Source organism: Panthera uncia, chromosome E1 (assembly GCF_023721935.1).
Source record: "Panthera uncia isolate 11264 chromosome E1, Puncia_PCG_1.0, whole genome shotgun sequence".
NCBI lineage: Eukaryota > Metazoa > Chordata > Mammalia > Carnivora > Felidae > Panthera > Panthera uncia.
The window spans coordinates 35524798-35535991 of NC_064814.1; the positions used below are offsets into that span (position 1 = coordinate 35524798).

General features: G+C 46.4%; 1 protein-coding gene across 2 annotated transcripts in view; it reads left to right on the forward strand.

Annotated features, from left to right (window-relative positions):
* Positions 1-7572, forward strand: part of AATF (apoptosis antagonizing transcription factor) — a 103984-nt gene extending 96412 nt beyond the window's left edge. For both annotated transcript variants that reach the window (XR_007459165.1, XM_049636537.1), the window contains one exon: positions 7231-7572. Coding sequence is in view for 1 of the 2 variants with exons in the window: in XM_049636537.1 (XP_049492494.1) it covers positions 7231-7294 (64 nt within the window). In the remaining variant the exon portion in view is untranslated. The remainder of the gene's footprint in view (positions 1-7230) is intronic.
* Positions 7573-11194: the final 3622 nt, after the last annotated feature.

An 11194-nucleotide genomic window follows, 5' to 3' on the forward strand; every position in this document is an offset into this window, starting at 1 on the left:
TGTGTGTGTGTGTGTGTGTGTGTGTGTGTGTGTGTGTGTGTGTGTGTTGGGTTTTGGTATGGAATTGTGATGAGATTTCAGGAAAGGAGCCTGTGAACCACTTTTTGTTGCTGGGGGATGTTGGGAGGAGAGTAGGGGAGAGAGTTAAGGGTTGACCTTTGGGCTATATTCAGGATCCAAATTTTCTGTCGTGATTTCTGTCTGTTGTCCTGACTAACTGACACTGCCTCCTTATAAGGGCTGCGTGTGTGTCTTCACTTGGATTGCGTCCCTAACAGTCCAGTCTCAGAGACCCGTTCCAGCATGTGTCTTCCTCGGATGCCATTCCTGTGACATGCTGGGGTTCACCCTCTGCCACAGCCCCCAAGGAGCACAGGGCAATTGCTTGCTGTTTGGATCAATATATTTCCCCTGTTAGGCCACAGAAACATTTCTCAAGTGACTTTCTCTCACTCGTAAAGTCACTGATATGGATGAAATGGATTTGGGTCAGAAGAAGCAGAAGGAAAAAGATTAAAGGAAGGTACTATTTTGTGTCTTACGTTTTGGGGAGCAGATCACAAAGCATTCAGAGGGGCAGGAGGACCGCTTTGTTTGGTGTCATTGATCGGGGTCAAGGAATAATTGGCAAGATATCTTGTTCAGTCGATATTTGGAAGAGAGTGGAAGCTCCATGAAGGCAGGGGAAGTGTGAGAACAGAGGAGGGAATAGAGTCGCCTGTTCTGCCCACTTTGGATTAACTAGGCTGCACCAGGCGCATCAGGATTAGCTCAGAGGATCTGAGGGCCTTACTGTCGAGAGAACTCCAGGTTTCATCACAGCAGGAATGAACTGTTTCTTTTCACCCAGCAAAGAACAGATTTAGTTAGGAGAAGCCGTCAAATAATTGAAATGCTGCCACAGGGAAGGGCAGTCAGCTCTGTTTTCTCTCTTGGCTCCGGAGGGCCAGGGGCCCATGGGTGGCAGTCACAGAATGGCAGAGTTGGGTTCAGTGTGAGGAAGAACGTTCATACGTCTCTCCCAGTGGAGCAGGTCCGTCTAACTAGACACATTTACTGGGTCCATTCGCCTTCCCAACTCAGCTTCCGCTGTGTCATTCACAGCCTCCTCATTCCTACAAAGTCTAATGAAGCTCACGTAGGCATCCGGATAGGTGTGAGGCGCATATCATACGTTTGTGTTGTGTTTTGAGGCAGGGACCTCCTCTAACCATGTTCATGAGCTTCCACAGCACGAGTAAGTACATTGTTTTCAGAACACAAACGTGAAAAAAGGCAGGCTTCAGTTACATCGCCAATGATTTTCCCTGCTGGCCAGTGTGAATTTCTGTTCCGGCTGTTCCTAAACTGACCCCTAAGGATTCGGATTTGATCAGGATTCTGCTGGTTGGAACCCTTAGTCTCTCTTTCCCTTTGTGTGTTTCATCATGTTTTTATTCTTAAATGGCTACCTAAGGGCTTGAGTGAAGTGGCAGCAAATGCTAGACCACTTTTGTGTGCAGCACAAGGTCCTCAGGGTGCAGAGAGAGGGAGAGGCTAGAAAGGAGGAGGGGCCAGGACGCATTCTGGGATGCGTCTTGTGTATTTGGGAAGACACTACCCCCCCACCCCCCACCCCAGCCACAAAGCAACAAATGAACAATTTCAAATTAATCAAGGGCAAATTATGTGTATAATGTTAATCAGGAAAGCAGCGATACTGTCTCCGCTGGCACATTTGGAAGCCTAGCTTCCAGCTCCTGCCTGTAATACTTGCTCGGGGAACACGATGTACTTTGGGGACTGTGCAGGCTCCTTCAGGGAGCAGTGGCATTGCTGCTTTCTCAGTGCCTGCCTCTGGCCACGGGGACAGAGGGGGTTCTTGACAGCTTTGGGGTTTCCGGGCCACAGGAGGAGGAGTGCGGTGTTCTGGAGCACAGCCAGTACAATTGTTTCCGTATCCCAGTGCTGCAAGCTACTGACCTAGCAAATTGAAAGCCCCACACAGATCATGTGCAGATTTAACGTGTCTCTTCGTGCCGATTGCCCGAACAACAGCATGAAAGGCTCCAGTTTGTGTTGCGGTGGGAGGTGCACACGAGGAACCGAGGGGAGCACACTGAGGTGCACACACTTGGGGCTGCAGTCTTCTGTACACACGCTGCCCCCCACTTCACCTCGGGCCGCCGCAAGGCTTGCCCACCACCCGAGTGACCGTGCTGCACGGATCGCTCAGCTGTGGTACTTTGAGTGTCTTCAGGAGAATCCTGTAATAAATAAACCTAATCCTGATACACACACACACACACACACACACACACACACACACACACACACACATTCTGTCTTTATGGAAAATGGCTGCTAATCCATGATCATTTTTTTTCCAGAAACAGGTTTTATGATAATATAGTAAAAATATTAAATTAGAAAATGCCTCACTAAGGGTTATAAAACCTTACTACACTAGAGATAGGTAATTATCCCCTCTACAGCCTAAATGACAGTTTAAAAGAAATAAAAATGTTAGTGCTCATTACTTGCTTTTGTAGGTTGCAATAAAGGGTAAGTTAAATTTTAATTCAAGGAAGAGCCCCTGCTATCGACCTTCTACCTTAGGTCCAAGTCTTGTTAATTACTCCGTGGGTTATTCTCCTGCATGACACGAACATTAATACATTTTCCACAGTGGACGTTCCCACTGGCCACTGAGGCTGGGAGTGTGGGGGGAAGGGAACAAAGAGGGGAATGCGGTGCAGCTCAGTGATTCAAATCTTGATTCTTGAAGTGATAGGGAGCAGGAATTACGTGGTTTTTTTTTTTTTTTTTTAACCAAGTTCATTATGCATAGCCTTAAGGGGACCTCAAGTATTAAACTATACACTTACCCTAGAGAATCAGATGAAGACAAGGTTAACCTGAAGGATTGATAGTTTAGCTTCTCTGCATGGCTAAATCCTGGTTAGGAAAGATGCTGCAGGGAAAAATGTTCCATGCAGCAGAAGGCAATCTGACCCTCTGTCCCATGGTGCCTTTTTATTACCTAGTTTTATTTTTAGTTTTGTTTTCCTTGGGATGGGGAAAGGGGATGTGGACATGTTCCTTTTCAGATGCTTTTATCTTCCCCCCCGCACTGGCACCACATCACACGCCTGTCTGGGTTTGGGGGAAGTATGCAGTGCTCCCCCGCCCCTGAGTCTTCACACTGGGGTGCGCAGAGACTCCCCAAGGGGAAAGTAGACGCGCATTTTTTGAGAATCGATTTCCAGATGTGTGCTCTTTCCCGAAGTGGGGCTGCTTAGGAATGCACCTGATATTGAGGAGGGCACCTTTTGGGATGAGCACTGGGTGTTGTATGGAAACCAATTTGACAGTAAATTTCATATATTAAATAAATAAATAAATAAATAAATAAATAAATAAATAAAGGAATGCACCTGAGCAGGGGCTGTGGGTCTCCCTCACCTGACACACAGCCCGCCCGAGCCCCTCCTCTCTGAGGCGGAGGCTTTCTGCCCACTCCAGGCCCCCTAGCAAGAGCATGGCTCCATACTGGTGTGGGATGGAGAACGGAGGGCACTGGGCCTGGGTAACCAGTCCCTGTGGGTCAGATGGTCCCAGATCTTTATTTTCAACAAAATTGCAAGAGAACCTAATTGAGCTGTCAGCTCGCAGATCATTAAAACCAGTTTTTGGTGGTAGATCACTATGTGCTTTGGGGGGGCATGTAATTCAGAAGAAATTGAAAGAATTGGGTGACCTTGCCGTAACGAAACTCTCTGATGCCCATCTACTTGTTCACGTGACTTTTCTCCTTACTTGTGTCTGCAAAAACCAACAAGCAGGGATAGACTGGATGCTGAGCACTCTTTCATTCTGGCACTAAGTGCTGTTCACCACAGGTACATGAAAAGCCTCATCCATATCATGAAGGCATGCAGTTCCAGTAACATTTTATATATTTACGTGTATTAAATGTTCACCAAAATTATGTTTTATTATACCATGGTATATGTCGATTTTATCATAATAATTATGTAATAATAACACAATCCAGAAGTACTTTTTAATTACCTAGAGCCTTATGGTGTCAAGAAATTAAAACATTTTCATTTCAGGGGCCACCCAGGTGGCTCAGTCGGTTAAGCGTCCGACTTCGGCTCAGGTCATGATCTCATGGTTCGTGCTTTCGAGACCCGTGTCAGGTTCTGTGCTGACAGCTCGGAGCCTGGAGCCTGCTTCGGGTTCTGTGTCTCCCTCTCTCTCTGCCCCTCCCCTGCTTGTGCTCTGTCTCTCGCTGTCTCTCAAAAAATGAATAAACGTTAAAAAAAATTTTTTTAATACTTTCATTTCAACTTCTGAAATTTCAAAATGTGTTTCAATTTACATACTTGTTTTTTGTGGCCAAGAAGTATTAATAGGGTGATCAATAAAAGACTTTCAAGCATAAAACAATTAGGACAAAAATCTGTAGGGAAGAATCAAATGGAAATACCAGTTTAAAAAGGAGAGGATGCTGTAAAATTTCCAAGCTGAAGAGTATGTTTATGTGTTATTTAAATGAATGATGATGAGTATCGAGTCAGTATGGCATATAGTTTCCATTGGGTGCATTACAAAAAAAATGTAAGAGTTTTATTTCAAAAGTTAGTATTCACTATGTTCTGGTAATTATATCCTCTGTAACTATTAAATTTATTGAGAAAAATTTTGTGTCAGCTTACAAAATGTGTGAGGGGGCTGCATGGTTTTGTGAAACTCTGGGGCTCAGAGCGGCCACGGTGTCCAGCCTGGCATGTCCTGCCGCACAGAGCCTCTGCGGGAAAGACGCACTGGGGCCACGCTGAGCAGAGCAGTTGGAGCCTGGGGGCTTCTTCCCGGTGGTGCCACGGTGCTGGGGCTGAGAAACAGAGGGCCGGGCAGAGAAGGGAACAGGAAAGTCTGTTCGAGGCCGTCACCGTATTCTTGGTAAGCGATGGTAAGACTGGAATGGCTAGTGGAGGCCTCGAGGGACGGCGGAGTCTGAGATGCTTTGAGGGTAGAGACGATCCCTGATTGGTGGCAGGTGATGAGGAAGGCACGGAGCTGCAATTACTAGGAGGTTTTAGATTGGAATAATCCCTTACTCCTAGTCTCTCTCAAACTATTTTGAGATCCCAGACCCCTCAGCTTTCCAAGTTGCTTTGCCACTAACAGCTGCATATGTTTGTCAGCTTTGTCCACTTGAGTGTGAAATGATGTTCTATCAAAACATGGGTTTCTGCATTTCACTCTCTGCTCCCGACATGTGAACCCTGCTGCGGCCAGTAACTGCTGCCTTGGTCCAGGCGCTTCCCTGCGATTGCAGCGCCGAGTGAAAGCATTTGCTGGGCGGTAATGATGGGGTCTGGGGCAGGCGAGCAGGGAGCAGGGAGAGGTGGGAAAGGGTGTGATTGCCAAGGCCTGAATAGCAATCCCTCTTGCCAGCCAGTGCAGCCTTAAAGCCATACTAATCCTTTCTGTCGTGGCCACTCCCCCCCCCCCCCCCCCCCCCCCGCCGCTTATTGCCGTTGAATTTTTTGCGTTGAAATGGCGAGAGAGGCTTGTGCTTATTGGCAAATAGGCCACGGTGCGATACGGGGAAGCATCTTTCATGTGATGGAGCTGGTGATTCGGAAGCCACTGCCTTTGGAAGCGAGGCTGCCTGCCTCTCGTTTGCATCTGGTCAGAAGCGCCCTCCAGCCTTGTGCTCTCCGGCTGGCCAGGCCGAGCAGGCAGGTGTACAAAGCACAGGAACAAAAGAAACAACGGAGCCCCTGGTCAACCTGAGGCCTTTGTAGGCCTCAGAGCTGGCTGGTGGTTCAGGGTGAGGGGGAGATTCCTGTGATAATACTAAAGACCCACGGTTTCCTAAGCCACACACCTCTGCCCACACTATGGTCCCCAGTATGATGGGGTTTGGCTACGTTCTGGGCCACTGGACTTTCTTCTTTCGGATCTTTCCTTTTTTAAAAAAAAAGTTTTAATATGCTATTTTTATTGCTGGGTTTTCTAACAATCGTACCTCTGTTCCCGCCCACAACCACAGCCACAGCAAGATGACTTCAAAAACAGACTCCTAAGTTTTTGTGTTGAAGTCTTACTGAACCCGCACAGCTGTTTGAGGGGTGGTGGTTTGGTGTTTCGTTTTGTTTTGAAAAGCAGATTTGCTGAAGATGGCTCTCCGATTATGAGGCCACTTGTAAAAGCCTGTTTTCTTAGCCACGACAGCTGGCTGTCTTTTTATGGTTCGATCTCGAGAGTGTGAAACAGCAGGCACAGCTTTCTTCTGGGGTCGTTCCCTCACTGGCACAGGACCTCAGCCCTGTGTGCCTGCTGTCCCTCCGTGAGGATTAGTGGCCGGGCCATCACACGGAGTGCAGCCATGGGTCACCTGCCTTAGGTGGGCCGAGTTTCCTCCCTCCGTGGCTCTCCACCCTCCTCAGATCCCACAGGGAGAACCTGCCCTCTGTCCACAGGGGAAGTGTCCTGGAGCTCCTGTGACCATGGCAGGAGGGACCCCTCCCCTTTTTAGATTGCCAGGCCTTGACACGTAGCTTTGGCCAGGTGGCTGGATGTGTGTTGCATTTGATAACAGAAACAGAGGTTGGAAGTGATACTTTATTTTCCAGGGCCCAAGACCCTGGCATACTATCATTTTCTAAATTTCGAAACCCAGCTCTAGAAATAAATTAGCCAATCGAATTATTTATTAGATTGAAAATAGATAAAAGGGGCCAGGGGAGTGGGGAAGAGCCTTGCTTCTATCACCAAACAGCTGCACATGTGATAGTAATTGGAATCTTGTTGCTGGGTCATTTTCATTGTTTTTCAAGTACTTCCAAGTCCAAGAAAATGTATGAAAACTAAATCATATCCCCCTACATCCCATGTCTGATTGAATCCTCCTCGTCGTGCGGCAGTCTCATACATCCTATTAAAATATTCAATCTTGTTTTCTTACTTGAAGAGCCTGTCTGTAAAGGGCAAACTTATAGAAAACCCATTCCCTGGAGACAGGTATCTAGCCACACCGGACTATTTACATATTTTACTATTTGATCGGCGCTTCTAGGTTCTTCCTTCCTTTGTATTTGTGAGTAAGGGCTGTGGGATGCATTTTTAATTACAGGGCTGTGTTTGCAATTGAAGAAACCGATTGGGGCATTTCCCAGCTTCTTAGTTCTTGTTTAACCTTGCAAAGTTAACCAGTTTGTTTTGTTTGTCTTCCAGGACAGAGTTGTATCGATCTCTTTTTGGGCAGCTCCGCCCTCCTGACGAAGGCCAGAGGGACTGACAGTGCCCATCTCTGTCGCTGCGGACCTGAGGCAGGGCCTCTGAACACCACGGCGCCTTAGCCAGGTCGGCTCCTCGTCGAGCCCCGAGTGGAGGAAGCCATCGGCCAGCAGGGTCGAGCACATTGGGAAGTCCCAGGAAGGGGTGCGTGCAGAGCACATGCCTGCTAAGTCCCGGGAAGCCTGGAACCAAATGTCCCATGTCTTCCCTGCCCCAGTCTGCCAAGGACCGGTGCCCCACGCCCTTTCACCATCACAAATAAAGAGTATTGTCACTGCCGCGCTGCCACATGTGATTTCTTAAGCAGCAGAGTAAGTCTGACTCAGGGCTCTAGAGGGGTGATGGTGTTTGTTGGGAGGGTTTTCACTTTTTTTTCTAGTCAGCCTCCTCTCGCAATACAAAACCTCACAGGAGCAATAATTCTGGGCTGAAATGCTGCTTTCGGGGTGGATAACATTTGGTGATTGATCATGGCTCTGAGGAGCAAGGAATCCCCAAAAACCTATGAACTATGCCCACGAGACTTTGTAACATGGAGGTATTTGCTTCTTTGTTGCAAATACAAATCCCTGCCTTCTTTAGTTTTACCCATAAAGATTCTTCCAGAGCCCTTTTCCATTCTCTCCATTCCTAAGTCACTTTATTGAGATCAGCTCTGGTGTAAATCTAGCAGGAGGAAATGATTCACTTGTTTTTCATCCAGAGGTCAAAAGCTGGAAATTAAATCCCCATAAGGGGGATTTATTGGCATGCTGTGGTCAATATGCAATGAAGATTATCTTGCGTAAGTAATGCGTGCGTGCCGGCATCTGCAACTGACCACCTCCTGGCTCCTGGGCCCACATCTTCATGTCGCACTATGGAGTTGAGAAGAAGCGTGCATTCATTTGTGGTGCGTGAGTGATCACTGTTGGTAATGTCAGGTTTTGATACTGTTTTGAAATGTCAAAAGCGGGTGACCGATCTCGGTGCCTGGGAATCCCCACGTATTACTGTCGTGGTGTCGGGACCACTAAAGGCTGGGCTCCAAATGAAGTGAGTCCTCATTGGAATCTGCATCACAGTTTAGTATTAACATCAGAGTGTCTGCTGAGCTCAGGATGGGGCAGATTGCGGGGAGGAGGGTTTTTCCATCTCACATTAATTGGCCCTTGGTACATGGTGATGTGTTTCTCTTGTCTGCTAGTTACCTCTTGGGCATGACTGTCAGGGAAATGTTTAATTTTCAGTGTGCCTCTAGTTACCCAAAAGATCAACAGGAATAGAGTTCTCCCACAGTTACTCCCTTCAAAATGATCACTTTTTAAAATAGAGAACATCCAATCCTGTCCCTCTAGCCTGAGGAGTCTGGATCATGCACATTAGAACAGCAATAAATGACCTCTTAACACCGTGCTTCCGGTGAGCCGGTTGCTAACATCCATTTCCTGAAGAGATGGAATCTTTGTCACAGTCACTCTTGACCTGATGAAGGAAAAGATTTAAACAGGTACTCCAAAATATTTGGAACCCAACGTGCTTAATTAAAATGAATTAAAATCGGGAGAGATGAGAAAGAACAGAATTTTCAGTAAAGAGAGGCTTGCATTTTAAAATTCAGAAGACCACCCTCCTTCCAGCCAAGAATAAATTGGAAACTATTTTAATTGACACGGATACTGCAATTCAACTGTTACTAGAAAGACAGATTAGTTGATTGATTTGCATTTTAATAAAACTAATACTTTACATTTTGGTAGCTAATGCTGATTTTCAAATGAGGTGAGAACAGTTATCAAGAGTTTCAATCCAGGGCCCTTTTTCAGTGTTGACTGAAGCATTCCCCCCTTTTGTGTGAAGTTTGCTTATTTTCTTTTTGCCCAGCCGACTACTTCATGCACGACACTCACGAGCCACAGAGCTTAAAGACCTCACTGGAACGGGCGAGGCGGGGAGCTGGTCACAGTGGGGCTCCCCAGCGCCCACTGGCCGCAGCCTGTGGGTGGTGGGCCCCTCCCCTGGGGACAGAGGATAGAAGGCTGGTTTCTTGTCTGAGATGATTTTACATTAACAACTAATTACAGAAAAAGCGAAGGGAAAAATAAGTCTTGGCTGTAACCCTACCACCCAGAAATAGCCACTTCTCATTACTCACCAAGTGGTGCTTCAGAGCCATCTTGCCTGTACAGGCGCCATGATGTGGAGTAACCTAGTCTCTTCTCCCAGGGGCAGCTGGGGTGGAAGACTTGGTTTTTACTTCAGACTATTTGAAATTTTCTACTCACCTTTTAAAAACAAGGAAAACAAAACACCCAGGCATGCGGCCATACCCCTGCCCCATCCACATAACTCACATACACCACCAGTGTTCTGCATTTTAATATTCATGGTACAGTAAGAGAGGGGCGCCTGGCTGAGTAGGTGGAGGATGCGACTCTTGATCTCAGGGTCGTGAGTTCAAGCCCCATGTTGGGTATAGAAATTTCTTAAAAATAAGATCTTTAGGGATGCCTGGATGGCTCAGTCGGTTAAGGGTCCAACTTTGGCTCTGGTCATGATCTCACGGTTTGTGGGTTCGAGCCCCACATCGGGCTCTGTGCTGACAACTTGGAGGCTGGAGCCTGCTTTGATTCCCTGTCTCCCTCTCTGCCTCTCCCCTGCTTGCTTGCTTTCTCTCTCAAAAATAAATATTTTAGCGGTACCAGGGTAGCTCAGTCGGTTAAGCGGCCGACTGCGGCTCAGGTCATGATCTCGCGGTCCGTGAGTTCGAGCCCCGTGTCAGGCTCTGTGCTGACAGCTCGGAGCCTGGAGCCTGCTTCAGATTCTGTGTCTCCCTCTCTCTCTGCCCCTCCCCCATTTGTGCTCTGTCTCTGCCTTTCAAAAATGAAGAAATGCTTTAAAAAAAAAACACTTTAAAAAAATAAATATTTTAAATAAATAAATAAATAAATAAATGGAATCTTCAAAAAATAGTACAGGTTTTACAGAGATATATATATATATATATATATATATATATATATATATATCTGTATATATATATACAGATATATACAGATATATATATTTACAGATATATTTCCATGTTTTTACAGATATCATTTAAGTAATTTGCTAACTAATAATCCCATTTTAGGCTTGTATCTTCAGCACTTAGCCAAATCCCCCATAATTGAACATTTATTAATAACTATTTACTATAATGAATAATGTTACTGGACAGTGTACAAAAGCTTTTTTATTGTCTCTCAGAATAATTTTTTTCTTCGCATATATTTTTAGGAGTCAAGTGAACCAAGGGAAAGAGTCCAACTATTTTGAAGGCTCTTGGTTCGAATTTGCACCCTCACTCCTCACTTGCCTTAGGCTGGACCATTTCACAATAAAGGGTGTGGACGGGAAAATAGGAGACCGGCCCAGGAATCTTGGTTTATTTCCTGCTCCTCTGGGAACCCTTCAAATCGGCATCCTCCTCTGGGAGGATTAAAGAGCTGCTGCCTTCAATGTGCTTGGAGATGCTCCAATGAAAGATGGCAGATAAATAGTGACACCATCATGTCCCTCCTCGGCCCCCGTATCTTTTTTTTTCCTCTCATGCTTATGGTATGAACAGCTAGTTGTGATGTTTTCAGAATTTTTTTTAAATATAGTTTATTGCCAAAGTGGCTAATATACCATGTGTAAAGTGTGCTCTCGGTTTGGGGGTAGATTCCCGTGGTTCATCACTTACATACAACACCTAGTGCTCATCCCACTCTAAATCTTTTTTTCTGCTGCTAGATCGCTTGCCAGTTGCTCTCCACTCTCCCCTCCAGTTTTCAGGCTCTTGCTGCTTTCACAGCTCTCATCCTGGGGATCCCTCAGATGGGTTTCCCTTGCCTCGTGTGGGTGTGCATTCCTCCCGGCTTCTCCGTACAACCTT